Source organism: Puccinia triticina, chromosome 8A (assembly GCF_026914185.1).
Source record: "Puccinia triticina chromosome 8A, complete sequence".
Taxonomy (NCBI): domain Eukaryota; kingdom Fungi; phylum Basidiomycota; class Pucciniomycetes; order Pucciniales; family Pucciniaceae; genus Puccinia; species Puccinia triticina.
The window spans coordinates 6354912-6378570 of NC_070565.1; the positions used below are offsets into that span (position 1 = coordinate 6354912).

The 23659-nt window shown below is 49.0% G+C and overlaps 5 protein-coding genes across 5 annotated transcripts; all 5 read left to right on the top strand.

Moving 5' to 3' along the window:
* Positions 1-263: 263 nt before the first annotated feature.
* On the top strand, positions 264-612 carry PtA15_8A692 (uncharacterized protein; the record flags this gene model as incomplete). Its single annotated transcript, XM_053172148.1, has 2 exons — positions 264-285; positions 455-612. The coding sequence occupies 2 exons, from the start codon at positions 264-266 to the stop codon at positions 610-612; spliced, it is 180 nt and encodes a 59-aa protein (XP_053023341.1).
* A 179-nt stretch (positions 613-791) lies between these two features.
* Positions 792-3452, top strand: PtA15_8A693 (uncharacterized protein; the record flags this gene model as incomplete). Its single annotated transcript, XM_053172149.1, has 5 exons — positions 792-1065; positions 1192-1406; positions 1478-1608; positions 1693-1938; positions 2003-3452. 5 exons carry the CDS (start codon positions 792-794, stop codon positions 3450-3452), a joined length of 2316 nt encoding a protein of 771 aa, XP_053023342.1.
* A 425-nt stretch (positions 3453-3877) lies between these two features.
* PtA15_8A694 (uncharacterized protein) lies at positions 3878-5255 on the top strand (the record flags this gene model as incomplete). Its single annotated transcript, XM_053172150.1, has 6 exons — positions 3878-4077; positions 4138-4206; positions 4276-4728; positions 4820-4894; positions 4981-5047; positions 5136-5255. The coding sequence occupies 6 exons, from the start codon at positions 3878-3880 to the stop codon at positions 5253-5255; spliced, it is 984 nt and encodes a 327-aa protein (XP_053023343.1).
* Positions 5256-13892: 8637 nt separating this feature from the next.
* On the top strand, positions 13893-17011 carry PtA15_8A695 (uncharacterized protein; the record flags this gene model as incomplete). The annotated part of the gene is made up of 18 exons (XM_053172151.1): positions 13893-14064; positions 14141-14230; positions 14309-14340; positions 14429-14452; positions 14556-14616; positions 14744-14759; positions 14827-14878; positions 14952-14999; positions 15097-15150; positions 15237-15252; positions 15319-15378; positions 15447-15480; positions 15560-15669; positions 15739-16026; positions 16155-16378; positions 16450-16610; positions 16705-16912; positions 17003-17011. 18 exons carry the CDS (start codon positions 13893-13895, stop codon positions 17009-17011), a joined length of 1659 nt encoding a protein of 552 aa, XP_053023344.1.
* A 1441-nt stretch (positions 17012-18452) lies between these two features.
* Positions 18453-21494, top strand: PtA15_8A696 (uncharacterized protein; the record flags this gene model as incomplete). The annotated part of the gene is made up of 9 exons (XM_053172152.1): positions 18453-18827; positions 18915-19030; positions 19126-19379; positions 19468-19981; positions 20106-20257; positions 20330-20676; positions 20742-20910; positions 20982-21297; positions 21380-21494. 9 exons carry the CDS (start codon positions 18453-18455, stop codon positions 21492-21494), a joined length of 2358 nt encoding a protein of 785 aa, XP_053023345.1.
* Between the last annotated feature and the right edge of the window lie 2165 nt (positions 21495-23659).

Here is a 23659-nt window from a genome sequence, read left to right on the forward strand (position 1 = left end):
GTTAAACCGAAAGTCCAGTTCCGAGTTCAGGAGATCCGAAAACAATCAGGAAGGCGTTCCTCTTAAAGTCAGTTCAAGGAAGTGAAGTGCGTGTAAAAATCCAACGACTGCCTGAGGCTGTGGGTAGGGGGAGCTATGAGACTTGTCAACCTCAGCCAGAGGAGCACTCGCTTTTATACATTATTTTCTTCTGTTCAGCTTCTGGCTGAAGATGCATCTGCTTGCGACTCCATCGCTTTGTCGGACCGAGGCACACCTCCAAGATGATCCAGGTCTATCGAGGACGTTGGTCAACGTTCATCCCCGTTCACCCATCCAAGATTCAATTGACACTATGGCTTGCTACAAGACTGATGAGTATTTCTATACACACAACAGTGGATCAGTCGGTATGAAATCCACCGATCCCCTTGCTCGACGCGGGTGAACCAACACATATTTATGTATTTAGCAGGCGGGGGCTGTCCGGCCCTAGGTCTGTGCGATTCGGCGGCCGGCCTTGAGCTCGGGACCGCCGGCGGCTTCGGGCAAATCGGGGTCATGAGAAAGCATGAGAAGAGTGGTTTACGTAAGACGCGCTCGAGTCGTGCGATGTGGACACTCCAAGCCTGATTCGCGGCGCGCTGACTGTCCGCGTTGGCCGCCTCATCACTCGGTCAACCTCACCCTCCACCTCAACATCCTCACCAGCTTCCAGGAAATCGCCCAAGGCGCTGATCAAACGTCGAGCCTTCTGCCGAGAGTCGGAGCCCAGGTCAGCTGCTCCATCCACACAATCGACGGAGGATCTGATGGACGAAAACATCAGCATGGCGGGCCTGCGCCTCGAATTTTGTTCTCATGCCGCCCGGGTCATGTCATTCAAGTCCAAGAAAACGCTCCCCAAAGCTTCCCGATGGCCGCACCCACAATCCTTCCCTCTGACGGCCGAAGTCCTAGCCTCTGCGGGCTATTTCCACGATCCGGCTGACAATGAGCCCGACAGGACGACCTGCTGGATGTGTGGAGAATCTATGAAGGGATGGGCAGAAGACGACGATCCGTGGGAATTACACCTCACTTGGAGTAAGTGTATTTTCCGATTGACCCGCTTTGAAGAAGAACGAGAAGAAACAAGAGGAATCCAAGAAGAATTGATCGCTTGCATTGTCCTGTTCTGGTCTTGCCCCCGTTGTTCTGCTTGGTCCTCAGGTTCCAAGTGTCCATTTGCCCGGATAGCCCTACTAGAACACCAGCGAGATACCCAGACCCCCTCGTGGTCCGACTCGCCTACCCATTCATGGGGTCCCAGCCAGGAATGGTTCCCCCGAGGATCAACCCTCATCGAGGCACGCTTAGCCACTTTTGGTGGCCCAGACGGTCCCTGGAAGCACGAAGGCAAGAATGGAGTACCTACCCGGTTAGAAGTGAGTTTTGCCCACGCTCAACATACTTTTATCCACTACAGATCTTGACTCTCTAATATACGATTCCTCAGCTGGCTCGCGCCGGATTTCACTTCACCCCCAACCTGTTCAAAAAAGGACGCAAGTTTGATGTTGATGATACTACGTCATGTTGCTACTGTCATCGGAGTGTGACTGAATGGGAAGTTGACGATGACCCAGTGTGAGTGTTTCCTGGATGTATTTTCTGCTGCACGTATGAAGAGTGACAAACTGACCTGGGGCGAATTTGTTTTCTGCGCAATAGTTCCGTTCATCTGAAGAAAGGCGCCTGTATCTTTTTCACTGCAGTCCAACCAACAGAAAACGCCAAGAAAACAAATGCCAAACAGGCTAAGAAACCTCCCAAAAACTTGGACTCTGGCCCGTCGAGCTCAATCAAGGCTTCTGCTGCCGATTCGTCAGTGGTAGAGTTGAACGGTGATTCGGTGATAATAGAGAAGAGCTCTCGCAGCAAGAAAAAGCCATCATCCACGGCTTCCAGTGCAGTAAAGTGAGTGTGAACAACAGGTGATCGCTCGTGTTGACTACTGCTCACCATGCCTTTCTCCTACCAGAACCGGACGACGGGTTTTAGCGTCTTCAATATCGGGAGCAGCTACAGCTGCTAACGAGTCTATGGCTGCCGAGCCCGAAGAGTCTGTCCAGCTGAAGCCGAGCCGAGCCTCCCGCAAAGCCCCTCCGGTCAGCGACGTTCCACGTTCACCTGAGCCAGCCACCGAGCAAACCGCCTCGAAGCCTCCGGTCGCCCTCGGAAAATCCACGCGCCTGTCGCGATCAACCTCCAAGGCAGCATCTGCCTCCACAAGCAACCGCTCGACGACCTCCCATCCCGCCCAGCGGCCTAGGACGAGAGCCAGCTCAAACGCGTCTAGTACCATCGATAATGCGACCCGGCAAACAATCAACCAGACCGGCGATGATCAGTCCCAGCCTCAGACGGAAGACGAGGAAGTGGTAGCCAAGCCCAAGAAGTCCCAGCGACAAAAGAAGCCGGTCAAACCCAGCCAGCCCTCGTCCGCGCTCGGCAGTGAAAGTGAAGATTACCGCCCAGCCCGTCAGCTGAACCGCAGCCAAAACACGATGGCTGACAAGCGAGAACTTTCGACTGTCGGTCCGGGAGATGAATCACGGGTTGAAGAAGAGATCACGACCAAGAAGACTCGCGTGCCCGGAAAGAAGAAGGCGCCGCTTTCGCAGAGCCTTAGCCGATCTGAAGCTCCGGCCCAGCCGGCGCCCAAGGAGCGGATGAAAAGCCCAGAGATCGGCTCACCGGGAGCGGGCGAATCTTCGACACGTCCCAAGGCTCTCATGCCATCACTCTTCCCGGGATTCAACCCGCAAGCCCCGCAACTGTATCCCACTCTACTGCCGATCGCAGCCAAGATAGCGGGGGCGAGCGCCGGCCCGACCAGCCCGGGTCCTGGCGAGAAGACGCACAAACTAGCCAGCTCGCAAAAGGCGACGTCGTCGCGCTTCCCAGGGTTCACTCCGCAAGCGCCGCCGCTGGACCAGTTGCCGGCAGCGACAGTCAAGCGGACGGGCTCGACGGCCGGGCCGACCAGTCCTCGTCCAGCGGGGAAGAGCAGGCCAGTGGTGGGTGGACAAGAAGAGCTCCCGAAGAAGGCTGCGCCGGAGACGGCGGGGATCGACGATCTCCTGGAAGAGTATCTGGCCGGGGAGCCGGGGAAGCTGCCGGAGGGCTGGCTGCCGAACCCGTACAACCCTTCGCGGCCGTTCCCGCCGCTGACGGCCGAGGAGGCCCAGATGCCGCTCAACGAGTACTTCGCCTATCGCGCCCGTCAGGAGGAGGAGGCGTTCGCAGAGTGGGTCGAGCTCAAGATGATGCAGCCCTGGCTCCAGGCCGTCCAGCGCGGCCAACAAGCCGTCCAGGCTCTGGTCGATCTCCGCAAATTTCGGCGCACTTCGCACAAGAACTCTCGCCCCAAGACGTCTCCTCCCGACAAAGAAAACGTGAGACATGTCGCTCCGGGCCGTCAGGCGTAGAAGAACTCTGCAGGCTCTCTTCTTGGCTCAACGTTCTTCTATATCCCTCGGATTTCTTCTTTTTTTTTTTTTTTTTTTTTTTTCTTTCTTTCTACCACTTGACATCTACCAGCCATCCTTTTGTTGGCCGTCTTCTTAGAATACTTTGTACTACATATCTAATTGAATAAGCAGTCATGGGCCTGTACAGCCTCCCGATCAGTGATCTCGAGCTGTGTGCTGGGCTGGCTCCGATCGCCAGGCGGGGCTGCGGGCGGCAGGAGATGAGCGGGGAGTGCCCGGCTGGGAAGTGCAGCCTCAGGCGATGGGCACCCCACTCTCAGACGAGCACCCATGGAACTCCCCAGGAGACAGCGCCCGCAGACGAAACCCAATACATAAACACTCACCCCCAGCCAACATTCACTCGGAACACACTCGCCACCATGACCGGCCAATTCAATACCTTCTCCCAAGCATCCACAGCTCCCCTCCACTCCAAGCCCGATCCGAAGCTGCAGACCCGCCAGTCAGTCCCGGCAACCAACCCCGCCGGCCTGGACCCCATCGAGGCCTCCAAACAGCTCGCCGCATATGCCGCCGTCGACCAGCACATCCTGCCCCACCATCGGGTCATCGGAATCGGGTCAGTCTCCTCCCTCCGAACAGCCCTCACTCCTGCTCACCCGCCTCGGCTTCTCTGCAGGAGTGGATCTACCGTGCCCTACGTCGTCGAAAGAATCGTCCAGCAGGGCCACGAAACAAACGAATCTAGGTAACTCAACATCCCCAAACGAAGAAAAAAAAAAAAACTACTGACAGCCACTAACTTTTACATCCAAAGATGGTTCATTCCCACCGGATTCCAGTCGAAAGAGCTGATAGTCAAGGCGGGCTTGAACCTCGGAGATGTCGACCAGTTCCCCCGGCTGGACATCACCCTGGACGGGGCGGACGAGGTGGATGCGGATCTGAATGCGATCAAGGGCGGGGGGGCGTGCCATCTGCGAGAAAAGGTGCTCGCCGAGGCCGCCGACAAGTTCATCCTCGTCGCCGACGCCCGCAAGGACTCCGCCCTGCTCGGCACCAACTGGAGGGCCGGCGTGCCTATCGAGGTCGTCCCCTTCGCCTGGGCCAAAGTCATGTCCAACATCCAGCTCATGGGCTGTCCTCATCCCGTACGCTCTCATCCTTCCCTTCTCCCTCCCTCCCTCTCTCCACTCACACACACACACACACACACACAGACCCTCAGAATGGGAAAATCGAAAGCCGGCCCAGTCGTCACCGATAACGGGTAAGACGTCCCACCTGCCCCCAGCGCATGACTCTCTCCCGTTCTCATCCCGCCCCCCATCCTCCCTTCCTGCGTCGGGTCGATGCTCCAGAAACTTCGTCATCGACGCCCCGTTCGACGAGATTTACATGCGCGACCCCAGCGAGCTGTCGTACCGCCTGAAAATGTCCGTCCATCTGTCCCACCTCTAGACAGCACCAACCCGGCCACCCGAAGCTGACTCTGCCTTGCGCTTCCGTCTTCGGTATACAGGCTGACCGGCGTGTTAGAAGTGGGGCTGTTTTGCGGGATGGCCCAGGAGGCGTATTTCGGAAACTCGGTGAGAGCCGATGTCCCGGACTTTGTGTAGAAGATATGGCCTGAGATGACCTGACATGAACGTGCGGTTTGGTGGATGTGTGGGACAGGACGGGACGGTGACGATCCGGTCGAAGAACGGCAAGACCCGAATGATGTCCGTCGAAGAGGGCAAGACCAAGATACAATCCAACGGCCACCATCCCTCTTCTAAACCGCCGAGCCACTAGGACCCGCCCTCCCTCTCCTTCGGTCGCCTACCTTCACGCAAACACATTCCACTCTTATATACACACATAAAATTGCCCTCAATCGAACTCGATCTCCTCTTTTTGTCGCTTCGTTTAGGTGCTGGATTCCGTTCTTCTTTTCATCCACTTTTTTTTGTTTGTTGTAGCTCTTTTTTTTTGTTGGGTTTTTGGTTTGGTTTGATGCTCTCAAGTTTGTACCCTCTTCTTCTTCTTATCCCCCACCCCATTCACAAAAACTATAAGCACAAACAAGCAGACACACACATATACAGAGAAAAGAGCAGTTGACGAGATTGTTTTGTTGCCTTTGCAGGCTGTCATTTTGTAGTTCTTGATCAAGCACCATCATCCTCATCCTCATGATCTTCGCTATCTTTCTTGTTTTTCTTTGCATTTAGAGATACATATACAGAGCATGATTCTATCAGGAAGAGACAATGAATAGAACAAAGTAGATTTTACCTTAGCACTCTACATCTCAACACTACAAGAAAATGACAAGCAACCGCCACCAGTTGACGTGCAGGAACTCTGAGGCAGCTGGTGGTCTTACTTTGACATTTGTGTAAGGACGCCTCAAGCAAGCTCCAATGCCCAGTCACTGTGCAAATAAACATTGTCATGTGATTGGGTGGAGTCACAACAACCATTATGCTGGACTATCTTGCATGTCAACTGGCATTGGTTGCATGAATTTTTCTTGTAGTGCGACGGGGTGGCGACCAATAAATATTCTCTCAGGAATTAAAATCCCAACTCCCAAAAGGAGCAATGTGAATAGGTGTCAGGTGACATTCAGTAACATTTGTTGAAAGTCCAGCGGTAACTGCCACATTAATCCTCTTGGATAAAAATGGTCCCTTTTTGATTATCAGAGGGTTCTACCACATTTCCCAAGGGTACGTTTGGAGTAGAGGCTGGAGTTGGCTTCATGTCACCTGTCACCTAGTCCCCTCAATGCTTTTGTGGTGCTTGGTGTCTCAGTTTTGAATTGCTATTTGAGAGCAAACCAATGATTGAACATGTAACAAGAGCTCCACATCTGTAGGCCAGCCATTTGTTAGAAACTATTGCTTATGCATGAACAAGGAAGAATCTCTAAAAACATTGTGCCCCTGTTGATGCCTTTTGTTCATCAAGTGTGAATCATTCAACAGATTCACACATACCTCACTCTTTTGTATGTATTGCTAATTAGTAATCATGTGCCCCTCTTGCAAGTTCAGATGAGCAAAAGTGCAATATTTTACATGATCCATGCAGCCAAGTGAAGAAGCTACCACTGGAAGATTCTTAATGAGGTATGTAACTGGGTATTACTTACTCAGCAATGACTGGCTGTTAGCCTGTCTATAATACAATTGCCATGAGATTCTGTGTGAATGGCTGACTCTTCAGGAGGGGTGTAGACTGGTGTGTAATTTTCTTTGATTTCATCAATATCTTTCCAACAGTATCAAGACCAGAAAGAGCAAACAGAACTTAGAAGGAAGCAAGAAATAAAGATCAAAGATAACCAGCCTCTGTTGGGTTTTTTGCAGCCTCCTTGTACTAAACCAGCACACAAATTAACAAGAGTCTTGGAAAAATCACTCCCATTTCCAGATTAATGTTGCTGATACCAGTTTTGGTAGTTGTTCTACCAACTTTTTTTTTGGAGTTGTTTATATATCATTTTTATTATTCTTTTGAAAAGGTAAAAAGGAGTTGTCCGCCTAATTGGCCCTGTGCAGAGGGCCTCTTTGGTAGTCATCTGCGTGCACCACAACCAAATCCTGTGTAAAATTGTTATGCGATGTGTAACCCCTGTACAACATATTTCTGCAGATAAACACCATGCAAATATTTCAGCAACAAGTAACCTAATGTAAAATTTACAACCATATAAAATTGGTATGTAACATTTTACCCCCCTTACATCATATTTTGGCAGATAAACACCATGTAAATATCTCAGCAACAAGTAACCTAATGTAAAATTTACAACCATATAAAATTGGTATGTAACATGTTACCCCCCCTACATCATATTTTGGCAGATAAACACCATGTAAATATTTCAGCAACAAATAAACCCATTTATAATTTACAACAAGTAAACCCATGTAACATTTACAACAAGTAACCCATGTATCAAACTTGTGCAACATGTAAAATGTTCCTGTAGCACACAATTCCCATGTAACAGATTTCTGCAACACACAACCCCATGTAAGATTTTCCCACAACATGTAAACCCCAAGAACTCCACATGATTTTCCCGCAACATGTAAACCCCAAGAACTTCACGTGATTTTCCTGCACCATGTGGCCCCCATGCAAGAATTTTACCAACAGTGTAACCCATGTATAACATGTACACACCACCCATGACATTCATAAACACCATGATGATGTAAACTGTAAGCAAAATATACACATGCACCATTCAGCACGTAACCCAACATGTCACATGCACATGCCATGTAACATTTCACCACAGAGGTAACATAACCCATGTATGGATTCTTTAGGGTTAGGTTTAATGGGGGGTGTGCACACCGCCTTTAGAGTAGAAGGCTGGACGGAATGAGGACCCCGGAAAGCCCCAACCAAGCTGCCTCATGTGAATTCCACTCATTTTGGGTTTTTGATACGTGGCAGAATTGGGATTTTCCCAATTGGACCCGGTTTAGATATGTAGTACACAAGGAGGAATTTTTGGGAGAAAGGTCCAGCAGGGCAAAATTGGACAAAAAAAAAGCCTTTTTTTGCTGGGAATTGAACCCAAGACCTAAACATTTGGTTTTTCTTTCCAGGCACCATGGGATTTTCCTTGGCACTTGTGTGCAAGTGCCATCTCTGAACTCAGTCATAGATTTGTTTGGATCTCAGTTATATGCTGGTTGGAAGGCAATTTCATGTCTGCCACAAAGTAAGTTTATAAAACTGGAACCATACCAAATGTGTTGTGCAATGTCTGTGTAAAATGTATGCCATACCTCTGCTGAAAACCAGGCCAATTTGATGATAAGGTTTACTTGATCCTCAAGCTTTACCAAAGTTCCTCATATTTCAATTATCATGATTTTTGACCTCTTTGGAAACCCATACCCAGTAGGTTTCTCTGAAACTGTTTTTGTATTTATTATCAGGGAACACACCAAAAAGCTGCCAGTTCTTTTAAAGTTTTTTTCTATTACACATGGTTCAAACTTTGGATGGAGTGTAGTGATACTGTGGGGGGTAGAGCTGGTCCCTAGTACCCGTTGGCAGGTACCCAGGCGGGTACCCATGGAAATGCGCAGGTATCCGCCGGGTGCGGGTGCAGGTGTCCAGTCTGGGTCCAAATTCAGGCAGGTACCCGCGCACAAATCGCCATTCTGCACAGCTCTGCTTGCCCCTAGTGCCCATTGGCGGGTACTAGGTACCTGTGGGCGGGTACCCATGGAAGTACGCAGGTAACTGCCAGCAGGTGCCGGGTACAGGTGCAGGTGTCCATTCTGGGTCAAAATTCAGGAAGGTACCCACACCCGCCGCGGGTAACCGGGTGCAAAGTGTCAGCTCTACTACTAGTGGGAGGTCTGATTTTGCTCTGGTACTACGGTTTGACTTTGGCGCTGTGGGGCCAACTGTCACAAAACCATGTAACCTGTGCAGATTTCTGTGACACATTGTGTCACACAAATGTACGCGCGCGCGTTTGTGTGACACGTAGACCATCACCCAGCCATATCATGCCAAGATGAGTGCCTGCAATCCCAGGGGCAAATTGGCTGAATCCTTTAAGAATTGTATCTGATTTTCATCCATCAGTACAGAAATACTGTTGAGGAGATTTTCTGAATTCATTCACAAACCCTGGGTAATCTGAGGCTCCCCTGGACTTGTCCCAGAATTCTAACTCCCTTGGGACAAAATTTAGCAGCTGAAGAATGTGTCACACAAATTTACACATGTGTGCTGGTGTGTCAAATTTTTCATCACTTACCCAAGTGATGCCAAGCTGAGTGCTCATGCAGAGCCAGGGGCTTAGGTGGAACCTTCAAAAATGGTTCATAACGTTCAGCCATATGTACACAAATGATTTTGGGAAGTCATACACAACTCCTGATTATTAGGGGGTTTCAAACATGGTGCAGGTCCCAGTTCAGGAAACCCAATCCAGGAAAACAAAGTTCCTGCACAAAGATTTTTTAAATTATTTCTGCATGTTCTTTGGGTAAAATTGGGTCCATGTATGCAGGGTGTCTTGCAGTTGCACCAATTTCCTGAATTTGGGGTGCCTGAAACAGGACCTGCACCATGTTTGAAACCCCCTAATATAAGGTTTTTTCTGCTAGACTTTTCCCAGAACTTCAAATATGTTGTGAAAAACTTCAGAAATCAAAGAATGTGTCACACAAACTGACACATGTATCTTTTTGTGAACCACTAACATTTCTTGAGCTTTTGGGAATTTATGATAAACATCTTGTAGTATTAAATATATAGAGCTGGGACTTTGCACGCGGGTACCTGCAGCGGGTGCAGGTACCTTCCTGAATTTTGACCCAGAATGGACACCCGCATGCTGGCAGTTACCTGAGTATTTCCATGGGTACCCACCCACATGTACCTAGTACCCGCCAATGGGCACTAGGGGCAAGCAGAGCTGTGCAGAATGGTGATTTTTTTCTGCTAGACTTTTCCCAGAACTTCAAATATGTTGTGAAAAACTTCAGAAATCAAAGAATGTGTCACACAAACTGACACATGTATCTTTTTGTGAACCACTAACATTTCTTGAGCTTTTGGGCATTTATGATAAACATCTTGTCGTATTAAATATATAGAGCTGGGACTTTGCACGCGGGTACCTGCAGCGGGTGCAGGTACCTTCCTGAATTTTGACCCAGAATGGACACCCGCATGCTGGCAGTTACCTGAGTATTTCCATGGGTACCCACCCACATGTACCTAGTACCCGCCAATGGGCACTAGGGGCAAGCAGAGCTGTGCAGAATGGTGATTTGTGTGCAGGTACCTGCCTGAATTTGAACCCAGACTGGACACTGGCACCCGCACCTGACGGATACCTGCGCACTTCCACAGGTACCCACCAGCGGGTGCCAAGTACCTGCCAACAGATGATAGGGGCAACAGTGGGCCGTTACGCTAAACTATGCTATTTTAGCCCTAACGTTTAGCCTAGCGGCAAAAAGCGCTGGCCTTTTTTGAATAGCGTTAGCCCGCTGTTAGCACCGCTACGCTGCGCTAATTTCAGCGGCGCTAACAGCAGCTCAATGTTTCTTTAGCATTAGCGCTACACTACAGCCGCTACGCTGCGCTATGTCGCGCTAAGGCGCTTTTAGCGGAAAAAAGGCCTTTTTGCCTCAAAAAGTGCTGTAGCGCAGCGTAGTGAAAGCTCTTTTGCGCCCTGCGTGCTTAGCGTTAGCGCCATTGCACGAATCTGTGCTAATGCTATGCTAAAAGCTAAAATAGCTTTGCACCCTGTGTGCGTAGCATTAGCGCAGATGTGCGCAATTGCGCTAACACTACACTAAAAAATAGCGCATTTGCGCTGCGCTACGCTACACTAACAGCTATGGTAGCGTAGCTGACCCACTGTTGAAAGGGGCCAACTCTAGAAATATATGATTCCTGTGGTAAATGCCTTGTTTCTGCCAAGTATTTGATATTGCTTTGCAAGGTGGTTGAAAATGTGTTCTAAAATAGTTCCAGTAATAACTAGAGTCAATTTGGAGCTGGTTTTCAATTGAATTCAACTCCTTTCCAAAATGCCTTCAGCTCAATTGAGCATAAGTTAAACATAAATTCATCAGAAATTCAGCATACATTGAGGCTCAAGTTCCAGGATATATCTAAAAGGGTTCTTAAACAATATTGTGCAATGGCACTTGCACGCAAGTGCCAAGCAAACTCCCAAGGTGAGGCAAACCCCATAAAATACCAATTACATTTGGACCATCTTGGAAAAATAAATCAAATTGGAGATGTATCCTGTGATTTACATGAGGAGCATTTTGCAAAAAATGTCCCCTGGATATGTGCTACACAAGGCGGCTTGGTAGGGGCTCTCCAGGGTGACGTCAGCGGAAACATGTAGAAATTGTTAAGTTGGTAATGCATGATGACTAATGTGCAGCCATCATATGTGATGTTCTGATGACACACTATCAGTGAATCACCATAACTTTCATAGCACATAGCATATTTAAGATAGGAATATCCCAGAACTTTTCAGACTGTTTGGTTGTGTAACAAACAAAGTTATACAGTTAGTGGTAATTTCCTACTGAGGCAATCACACCCCCCTTATATCTCATGTTGTGATGACACACTATTTCTAATATTTGATATCACAGATAATATTCATAATTCAAAGGTTCCTGGAAGTTTCAGACTGTTTGGGTCTATAACAAAAAAGCTGTATGGTTAGCAGTCATTTTCCTACTCCCGCTGTGCACCCCTCATTTCTCATGTTCTGATGGCATACTATTGCTAAAAATTTCAGGCCCTGTTTGGCAGTGTCATATTACGCAGCGTAATAATTGGAAACATGCTACATTACATATGGTAAAACATGTCTTTTTAAGATAATCTTTTGAAATTAAACCCTCATAAGGCTTGGCAGTTTACTTTCAAAAGATCAGGCGGAAAAGTAGTGTCTTACACAATGTAGGGGGACATGGCAAGATTATTTATTGCGTAATAATCACGCTGCCAAACAGGGCCTCAGAGGTTTCATTTTATGAATATTTCCTGGTGATCTGACATTTCTATGCATGTGGTGTGTGGGAAAATAATTTATGAATATGTTGGATAATAAAATGGATGTACTTTGCGCACTGCGAAAAACTTGTTGTGCACTGCAGGGGGCGTCCACTTGACGTCCCAGCCACAGTCGAGCTTAACAAAGCCTCTCTGGAGGAGGGCCCCGCAGGGTCTCTGTCTCCTCCTTCGGAGGCTCGCGCTTCGCGCGAGGGGCCCCTGCCCGCCCCTCAGAAGAGGGACTGACTAAGTTCGAGCCAGTGCGCGGCTTCCCGTCGCAATCTGGTAGCCTACCAGAGTCCCAAAGCCTAGAGTTCCCTGCAAAATTTGGTTCAGATCTGGGTCTGGAAGGGGTTCCCAGATTGGAGGGAAGTCCTCCGGAAGAAATCAGATAATGAAACTTTGGAAAAGGTAGTCCCCTCCGCAACATGCAGAGCTTTCATGCACTGAAAACAAGGAGAAATGCCTTGGCAAGATTAGGGAGATGAGATTACTAAAGAAAGTGTGAGTTTCTCAAAAAACCAACTTCCTCCTGTGCCAAAGATCACCGCCTGTGGGGAGGTCGCGCGAACGCGACCTCCGTTCGCGCGACCTCCGCAGGAGGAACTGCGTCAAGTTCGGCTCACACCTACACGGCATTTGCGGGGCGCCGTCAAAAATGCCGGAAGTTCGGTCGTCAATTTGACGCACCTCGCTCTGCGGCCGTTAACGGCCAAAAAACAGGCCTCCGGTCAGCCGTCAAACACGCCGTCGAAGCGCCAACCGCCCCGACCCACATTCAGTCAAATGTTGGTCAAACCTAACGCCGATTTGACCATTCGGTCAAATTGCCGAGCAAACCGGAGCCCCACAAGATCAGCGGACAGGCACGTTCGACCGCCCTGACGGGCAAACCACCGGCAAATTGCCGACTATTCACCTCACCCAGTCAAAAACAGGCTCGACCCGGGGGAGGGCAGTTCGGGCCTTAACAAAAGCTTTTTATTGATCTAGCAGTGCTCGATCGGCCTCTCCGTTCCAGCAGGCGGCAGCTGCCCGTGACAATGACCGGTGGCCGAAGGTGTCCGCAAGCTATTCCGGTTCACAATACGAGCTCAGTATCTTCTGAAATCTATTCCCGTGGCCCTATTTTAGGAGCTGCCAATCCAGGAAAACAAATCAAATGGTCCACGCTTCCTGAGAAACACATCGTTCTGCTGAAGCCGGGCGAGCCTGGCCCAGGCCAAAACCTGCCAAAATTCTGTGGCCGCTTGGGCACGGTTTCCCTCGCCTGCCTGGGAGCACGGCGCGAAGCCTCACACGAAGTGCGACCTGCCATCGGGCCATCAGAGGAGCCTACGGTGGAAGCTTGATATTCTGCTCCGCCCGAGCTTGAAGGAGCTTTCTCACCCGGAGACACACACAAATGCATAATTACATACTTACCAAGCACATGCCTATCGAGCGCACACAACTTCGCAGCTCTCGAGTCACTATGGTGATCATCTTTAAGGTGATCTCGGTCCAACTTTATAATGATCCTCCGTGGGCCAATGTTTCTAGCTAACTCCGGCCACCACTCCGAACACCTTTTTCCCCTGTATTCTATTCGGCAGATCTTCAAATTGAGACCAGTCTTCTCGCGACGACCAGCTACGTCAGAATAAGCCAGGCCTTCTTGGGTGCACAGCCCGGACTTGAGATAAGCCGTCTGGGACAGCCGGAACTTGCGATAGGTCTGATTGATGTTGATTCGCTTACATTCGGTCGCTTGTGCATGCAGCAACTGACTATCCCTTGCCGATTCATCCGCAGTGAAACTTCAAGCAACCCGGTCATTTTGTATAGCTGACATCGCACCTTTGACATCCTCAAGAGCACACTATGGACTCCCCACCAGAAAAGAAACTTGATTCTGATCTGGAAAAATCGAACCTATCCCTGGAACCCGAAATTGTCGATGAGATCGTCGGTGAAACTGCTTCTAACAATGAACCAGATGGCCAGATGCAACGGCGTCTCAAAGCGCGCCATGTTTCCATGATAGCCATTGGCGGTTCGTTCTTGCCCAATGTGAAAGTCCACTAAGACCCAGCTAAAGCAAGTAAAACTATTCAATTCACCTGCAATAGGTACTATTGGCACTGGTTTGTTCGTTGGGTCGGGAGAAGCATTGCATAAAGGTGGCCCCGTTGCCCTTCTTCTCGGGTACGCCATCATGGGTTAGTCAAGATGACACTTTTAATCCAGTCACACCCCCCGTTTTAGGCTTACTTCTTACAATCATTATTGCTCACCAGGGGCGATTGTCTATAGCATGATGGTTGCATTGGTCTGTCCGGTTTTGCGCATCGTTGCAATCTACAAAATGTTTGACTGATTCACCTATTCCACTTTTTTACTCGCAAATGTAATTGCAGGGTGAAATGGTCACCATGTTCCCAGTAAGTGTTTCCGTCTTTGATCTACCGTTCTCCACATTCAACTTTACAACCATCTGGTATTTCGACTGATGCCTATGCTGGGGCCTTTTCTTGCAAACTACAGGTCACCGGCGCTTTCATACACTACACCACTCGGTTTGTGGACCCAGCTCTGGGTTTTGCCAGTCAGTTTTTTATTTCTCTACTCTGCCATCTCGTGCGCAAAGTACCGGGGGAGTTTTTGCGATAAAGTCGTACTCTCTGCATGAATCCTGGGCAAATATTTACTATGTCTTCATTTGAACGAAACAGTTGGCTGGAACTATTGGTAAGCATCTGACTAGGATTCCCAACATAAGGCTCTTTTACCATGGCCTAATTCAAATCCATTCTAGGTACTCATTCGCGGTCACTCTACCAACCGAGATCACCGCGGCGGGCATCGTGGTACGCAACTCGAGACCGCACCCATAATACCCCGCTCAATTATAGACATATGTTTATTGTATTTGAATTGCAGATCAAGTATTGGGCTAAGGACGTTAATGTTGCCGTATGGATTACGATTGTGAGGATCTTATTGATAAATTCATCCCAACCTTGATTTGTTGTTGAAAGCTTCTCAATTCCCTTTTTTTAAACTCTGGACGATCTAAACTTTTTAGTTTTTAGTTGCCACGACGACTGTCAACTTCTTTGGCGTGAAATGGTATGGCGAAGTGAGTTGCCTTCTTCCAAATCTTAAGTCAAACAAACCAACAAACTTGACGCTTTGTCAAAATCGTGATCTTCAACCTCCGGAAAGGCAGAATTTGTTTGCTGTGGGCATTTTTGATGTATCTCTATCAGCTCAGGGGTTGGATATTGAATTTTGTGTGTTTAAACAGCTGCTGTCAAAGTTATTGCTATAGTAGGATTGATTATCCTCGGTATCATTCTTGACTTGGGTAAGTTTCAAGAGTCCATATCAAGTGTCAATTGAATGTTTTCTTAAGCCTCTCGTACATCTCCTTAGGTGGTGGTCCAAATCACGATCGAATCGGGTTTAGGTATATTACATCAACAGATTCTCCAAGCTACACGCCAAGTTCAGACCAGCTGATTGCTCTTCTCTCAACTCTTTAAAAGATACTGGCTTTCACCAGGTCCGTTCAACCAATTGAATGAGATCCCTGGATCCACTGGTAGATTTCTCGCCTTCTGGTCGGTCTTGGTTCAAGCCGCTTTTTCATACCAAGGTATATGAGATTTTCTCAAACAAAGATAACTGCTTAACTACAAAAGCTAAATAAACAAATCCATTGAAGGTACCGAGATCGTAGCTCTGGCGGCCGGGGAAGCTGAAAATCCGCGGAAGAATGTCCCCAAGGCCATCAACAAAGTGTTTTATCGTATCTTGATATTTTACATTGGTGGCATGACAGTCGTTGGATTATTGGTACCCTATAATTCCCCGGACCTACTAGGTGGTAGTGGCGATGCAACTTCATCGCCATTTGTTATTGCAATCAAATCAGCAGGTATCTCAGTATTACCAGACATTGTGAACGTAGTCATTCTAACTGCGGTATTCTCAGCAGCAAATTCAGATCTATGTGAGTTTTTTCCACAGCCAATGTGGTCTTTTAGCAAGGCTGCAGAATAGCAGAAATGATTCATTTTGTAAATCCGGACTGATTCCTGTTCTTACATCCTGACGGGCTGCTTGAATTCGTATCCGCAGATGCTGGTTCCAGAATTTTGTTCGGTTTATCTTCTGATCGTATGGCTCCAAAGATATTTTCGCACTGCACGGGCCAAGGCATTCCGGTTGCTGGTATAGCCCTAACAGCGGTATTCGGACTACTGGCCTACATGAATGTGGCCACTTCTGGAGGGACGGTTTTTGAATGGTTTTCCAACATATCATCCATCTCCGGGCTAGTGACTTGGTGGTCAATCCTACTTGTTCGTTTGCATGTCCGCCTCCGCCAGTCATCAGCCGTACTAACTAACGTTCTGGCATTTCATGTGCATAGGCTTATATCCGATTTTATCACGGATTAAAATACAGCGGAATTGATCGCAACACGTTTGCTTATACGGCACCTTTTCAGCCGTGGCTATCTTATTTCGGATTGGCCATGTGTACTTTGATTATCATCTTCAACGGGTTCGAGGTCTTCTTGACCGGCAAGTGGTAAGCGGGTCAAACTTTAATCAATTTGTTACTCGTTTTCAGCAACATTCGCTCTAACGAAGAAACATCTTCATCTTTCACTTTTCATTCGCAGGTCGATATCAAAATTCGTATCAGCATACATCTCCCTTCCGATATTTGTCGTGTTTTTTATTGGATGGAAGACATGTCACAAAACAGATTTTGTTAGACTTGATCAGATGGACTTCGAGACAGGCAGGCGTGAACTAGACCTCATGGATGCCATGGAGAAAGAGAAGGAAGTTGAGCCAGTTGGGAAGCTCAACAAATTCTTGCATTCGGTTTGTTTGGTTTCCTCTATCAGTGTTGCTTGCATTTTTTTTAAAAAAAGACACTGATACCTATATCTTCCCAACATTGTTTTTGTAAAGCTGATTTGAGTTAATCAAAACAACTTTCAGCAGAGGGGGGAAATCCGGAGCAGGGAATAATTGGAATAATTTGCATGAATACATGAATCTTGTGGGTTTTGCTTGACTGAACTATTGTTACTTTGGCGTCAGGATAGACGTTCGATTTTTTGGCAAGACAGTAATAGATTAATGGGGTGTTGCCAATCAATGTATGTATGATAAAACAATATACACAATTATCTTGAATTTCAGAGCAGCGCTACTTCTTTTACACTGGCTGTATAAGATTAGCTTCAGCTCAATCATCTTGTCATTTGGTCACTTATTTCTCCACCACTGGGAGTTGATCACATGATGTCATCACAATAATCCCTTGCTTTGATCTTCCCTCAATCTTCCCTATCTTATATGAACTCTGACTTGTTCCAGCATTTTCAAAGACACTTGGCTGCCACTTGTGTTGGAATTGCAATTCTGCCCATATGAGGTATCACTTGCCTGCATTCATTTTTTTATTCATTATTCCTTATTATCATGCTGTTGTTCCCACAAATCAGCCACCTTGTATCTAGTCTATATCAACTGTCAGGCTTGAGTCAATGGAACATCATTGGTTCTGATCCTCTGTTCTTTCTGAGGGCCTTTTTGTCCCCTCAGTTGCCTCATTTCAAATTTAACCATCAGTAAGATTGAGTTTATTATATTAGCCTGATCTGTGATGAGGAGAGGAAGAAGGAGTCTGGGTTTTGGGGTTCTGGGGGTTCTGGATCCTAAGATGGTAGATTGCAGGATAAGGAAGCTGCAGCCTGGATCCACACCATCTCAAACTATGAGTGTGCAGGCTGTGACATGTATGTGATAGGCTATGTACCTGAAAAGCCACCCTCTACAGCTCATAACACTACTATAGTCTAGCCTGCTCTAATGATGCTTACAGCTTGACACTGTCTCCTCTCTCTTCATTGTGTCAAATCCCTTTAACTTGGTATATGCATTGCGGGTTGTACATTTATACTTTTTCTCCACTTGCAAAGTGAAGGCTAGTCTTCTTGTGTCATCCACCAACATGAGTTTCTGCAATATGGAACTATGGCATTTGTGCCTCTTGTTCAGGCCACCAGAGTAATTTTTGGGTTTTGCATGTTGCCTGATGCACACGGGGTTGTTCATGATTGATTTGTGGCCAGATTTATCCAACACCATTTTTCTGGTAGATAATAAAAAACAAATGTGACTGTGCGTCTCTGTGTGTGCAAACAAAGTAGTCATATCTGATCATTGTTCTTGGGGGCAAATTTGAGAAACATTCATGGCCGCGGGTTTCCCCTGCTCTGGTTGGTATGTGACAGCTTTCCAGCCGTGCCTCGACTGGATTCACTGAGCTGTCACGCCATTCTTGGTGCACGCCCATTTGTTGGCCGGCCACCCGGTGAGTGGAGTCTGCGGCCATCGACGAACAACCACAACGATGCCCAACAACCTCACACCGTCCTCGTCATCAGCCGGCCTTCCCCCACGACCGGCCGTCCCTCAGCCCGCCGCTGCCGGCCTCCAACCGCCACGGGGCCTGAATGACCAGGCGATCTTAGAATATCTCTCGCGGCGTGGATTCGCCAAGGCCGAGGGGGCGCTCCGTGCAGAGCTCGCCAACGCCATCACAAACTCCTCTGCTGCTAAAGGAAGGACCGTTGGGCTTGAAGAATTCGCGGACAAGAACGCTAATACTTCCGATGCCGCGATCGCTGGACTGGGCAAGAAGAAAGAAGGCGTCGGTAGAAACTTGATCAAGCAACCATCTGAATACGCCAAGGGTTATGAAGGACTGCGCGAGTTTGTGAACAATGTCAGTCTCTTCAACATGATGATTTTTATCTTTACTTTTAGTAATCAATTTCTGACTCTCGTTACTTATTGTGTCGATTTTGAATAGTCACTGGATATCCATCGGCCTGCATTCACGCCGTTCTTACTTCCTCTATTCGTCCATTCATATCTTGACTTGGTAGTGGATGGGAGAAGAGATGCTGCAGACGATTTTTTGCATCGGTAAAATGCTCAATCTGAATGCGTCGGACATGAGTCCAAGACGATCGAGTTGGACATCCCCAATCTAATTCTCCTTTCTTGTCTTATACACTCAGTTTTTCAACAGACCACGAGATATCCGAGCCATACTTGGTCCAGCATTTAGCATCTCTACGGCATCCCTACCATATCCAAGAATCAGAGATCGCTCAACGATGGAGGCGAGAGCGATACGTTATCAGGATCAGTGAACGCGCTAAAAATTTGTTGATGACTTGGCTACAGACTGAATCTCTGGGTGGCGATACCGATGAAAGTAGAGCCAAGGATCGGATGACAAGTACAATTAATGAGAAAGTTCGAGTTGAATGTAACCACTAGCTCTTTTTGCCTCACTTTATTTGCCGACGTGGCCCATTCAACTTTTATTCATTTACTTTTGATTTGTTTTCCTCCAGATACCCCTATATCCCTACTCAGTCAATTCCAATCCGGACTTGAATCTGATTTCACTCAGCAACAGCAGCAAACTGCTCCAACCGAACCTCCGCTAAAACTGGGACCTGTTCCAAAAGATCCAAAACTAATGAGGGAAGTATCGAAAATTCTGGCGCAAGAAGGAGCTCCGCCCAAGTCGACAGAGCCCGGTGATCTTCCAGAGGGTGAAAATGCAGACGCGGCGATGACTGATGGCACGAAGACGACAGTGAATCCTACCAATGTGCCCACAACACCGATCATACCTGAAGCTTCCCTATCCACCTCGGACGTGATCCCGCCGACACCTTCTGATCTTTTACCCTATTCGACCAACTTCAAGACGATCGACTTGAGGAGAGAGGTGGAGTCGATCAGGGAAGCCAAAAAGCGGATCAGACTGGGCCCAGAAGCGTTCAACGATAACAAGCAAGTTGAGAAGGAGGTCGGGAAGCCGAGTGTGTGTGCATTCACGATCCATGATGCCGGGCAAACGTACGGAGTCTATCTGTTTGAACTCTCTGGTTCGATCCCACTCCATCTCCTATCAAGTCGCTGATTCCTTTCCCCCAGGACCTAACTTGTCTCACTTCTTTTCTGGCTGCTGTGGGATGATTAGGATGACTGCCGCTAGGTTCTCAGATGACGTGACGATTCTCGGTGCTGGTTTTTCGGAGAGCTACATCAAGCTCTGGAACCTCAAAGGTGAACCATTCGAGCCAATCAGAGATGATGGCACCACCGAGGCTAGTAATATGGCGAGCAATGAAGGTATTGTGGCCTCTCTTGAGAGATTTCTGTGATGAGTAGATATGCTAAGAAGATCGCCCTACTCCGTGACAGCTGAAACGATAAGGAAGATGCGCAAGAAGACGTCCAGCAATTCGATCAAACTAATCGGTCATTCCGGGCCCGTATATTCGCTGTCGTTCGACCCAATTCCGGGCCCATCCTCGCCGCCTCGCCATCTTCTGTCGAGCTCGCAAGACTCAACCATCCGGCTCTGGTCCTTGGACCTCTTCAAAAACCTGGTCGTCTATCGGGGCCATAGGGAGCCTGTTTGGGATGTCGAATGGGGTCCTAAGGGGATCTATTTCGCATCGGCGAGCAGGGACCGAACGGCCCGGCTGTGGTGCTCTGAGCGTGTTGGAGCGGTGCGGATGTTTGTGGGCCATTTGAGTGATGTTGATGTACGTTCTTATGACTATTCCCTTCTCACCCGTCAACATAGGCTGATTTTTTCTTCCCCCGTTAGTGTGTCAAATTCCACCCGAATTCACTTTATCTGGCCACGGGCTCCAGTGACCGCACTTGTCGGTTGTGGGATGTCCAAAGGGGCAACTCGGTCAGGGTGTTTCATGGACACGAAGGCCCGGTTAACTGTGTTGCAATCAGCCCTGACGGAAAACTATTAGCATCCGCAGGTATGTTTTATTCTGTGAGCCTCAAAACAAACTTTTGGCAGTTTTTAAACAATCTGGATGTGGGCAATCAGGAGAGGATCAATCGATTAAACTGTGGGACATTGGATCATCGCGACTGATGAAGACGATGCGAGGCCATCAAGCATCAATACACTCGCTCACTTTCAGTGCCGAGTCGACCATCCTTGCCTCGGCTGGTGCTGATTGTAGTATCCGGGTTTGGGATGTCCAGAGTATGGGGACGACCGGCCAGATGATCTCCAATCCTTCGCTCGAGAACCCCCAGGACTCGGTTGGCCATCTTGGACTGAAACTCCAGGGCGACTCTCGGTCGACCATCAAGCTACTAAGGCGCGGGTTGTTTGGCCTGCACGAGTATCGTGATACGTATGTTTCTCCAATCTCTTTCCTCCTTGCACCACACATCGGTCTTACGCTCTCGCAACATTCGATGTCTTTTTGATGGCAGGCCCGACTTGTTACTCACCCTACCCACCCGTCAAACGCCGATCCTAAATGTCAGCTTTACGACCAGGAATCTGTTACTTGGGGTTGGTCCGATGGGAAAAACGCCATCCTCTTAGCAGTGATCAGACACACCAAAACATCATAATTATTCTTTTCTTTTGTATCTACAGTTTTGTAAATAAGATTTCTATCTCAGTTTTGAAGTCTTCACTGGAAATTTTCTTTGGGTGTTTTGGTCTTTGAACTTGTGAACTTGGGCCTCCATGCAATGATGACTGCGTCAGAGTCCCACTTCCCCGAGCCCAGCGCTGGCTCCGAGCCGAGGCCGGACTTCAACCGACCAGCCAAGCCGAGCGACTCCCTCCTCCCGGCGCCCGATGGCCAGTCGCCCCGCCCCTCAGCCGGTCTACCTCTTCAGGCCGACCCACCAGGAGCTGATCCGGAACAGCAACACGGCCGCCGGCGACGACAGCCACCGAGCCATCACCCATCTCGAGTTCATCTCCCTCCCCCAGCAAAACCATCTGGCCCTGCTCACCACCGACAACCACGGCTGGGCGGCCGTCTGGAACCTGGACTCCAAGCGGATCCAGTCCCTGTGGCATCCCCACCCACACACCCAGGCCGTCGGGGGCTGTCTCTGGGCGTGCCCGCTGCTGACCACCCAATGCCAGGAGGATATCATCCCCCAGCAACCCTCGCTCTTCGTCCTCTCGTCAGTAACCGGGATAGCTAGCCTACTTGCTCACCCACAAAGATTGATTGGTTGATTTAGATAGGCAGGGAAGAGACCACCGATTGGTCCTCAGCCAGCTGCTCAACTACGCCAAGACATCCTCCATCTCAACAATCACCAGAGCGAACCTCAAACCCACCCGCAACGCCCCCTCTGCCGACGTGGAGATCCGCGCCCAAACGCCTATCAATGCTATCAACTTCTGCAAGGCTAGCTTACTCGCCTTGCCTGCCCACCACAAAACTGTGCATTCGATCGTCGCCCTTCCTAGTCTGATCTCCGAAGATTTCGTTCGTCTATCCCCTCAACTATCGTCATCCCCTCCTACCACTCACTCGTTTTCCCTGCCGATACGGAACTATTCAGGTCGACCTTTTCGCCATTCAAATCTGCGAAACGCCCAAGCTCACTAAGATTTATGAAGGACTAGGAAACCACAAAGGCAAAAGACGCGATAATAACCAAACAGGTTCAAGCAAAATCTTTCCCTCTCTCTCTTTTTTTTTTCTCTTGAGCGAAAAAATATGTATCAGGTCTTCAAAGGAAGGAAATAAATCAACAAGCTAAAGAATTGCTTTTTTGCTCTCTGGTTTAAACGCGTTCATTAGGTTCGGTTGTAGCAGTCCAACTGTATTCGCCACCGAAAGCGAGCGGCCTGATACTACTAATGATAGGGTACGAGAGCGGGGAAGTACGGCTGCTAAAGAACGAGCGACTAGTCGGGCGGGGCTCGACCGAGTCGAGGAGTGTTGACGGTCTATCGGAGAGATTATTGGGGGAAGGGGATTGGGAGAGCGTGGGCGGGTTCAAGGGACACACCGAGCCGATCCTCTCGATGGCCGTTTCCATCGACCCGTTGGATCGTCTGGCCGGGATCGGATGGAGCGTGGCGGCGGACCGGAAGATCGTCCGCTACGAGCTCACTGCGCGCCCCTGCGACCCTGCGGCCCATCCCGTTCGTCCCTCTCTGCCTACCCACATCGACCGGGCGCGTGTGCCGAGAGACTGACGAGTTCGTTTGGTGTTCAGCAGCCAAAGCCTGCTCCGGACCATGGCCTGTATCAGACATCAATGGAGCCGATGGTCTTCGAAACCAACCAGCCTGGCCGGTTCGATGTCCAAGTGCGCTCGGACGGGAAAGTGCTGGGGATATACACCTGGGGCGGAAAGCTGTGGCTGTTCGACTCGACGGCCCTCGTCGCCGCCGACCAGGGCGAACAGGCCCCGACGCCAGCGGATGGCGCTAGTGGCCGTCATCCTTCGGCCGCCGCCCGGGCCCGACAGTTCACCCTTCGCCCCCTTGTCGTTCTCAAGCTCCCCACCGAGCCTGACCATCGCACCGGCGTCCTTGCCTTCGCGCCTTACCCTCCTCCTCTTAAAGCTGCTTTCCCCAACTCTAATTGCCGATTGGACTCTCTGGCTGGCTTGGCCTTGCTCGTCGCCTCTGGGGCCGCAGGCCAAGTCGTCGCGTGGGAAGTCTTTCCTCCCTCTCACTCCTAATCCCTTCTCCCCTCTCTTCATTCCTCATCCACTATGTATTTTTTG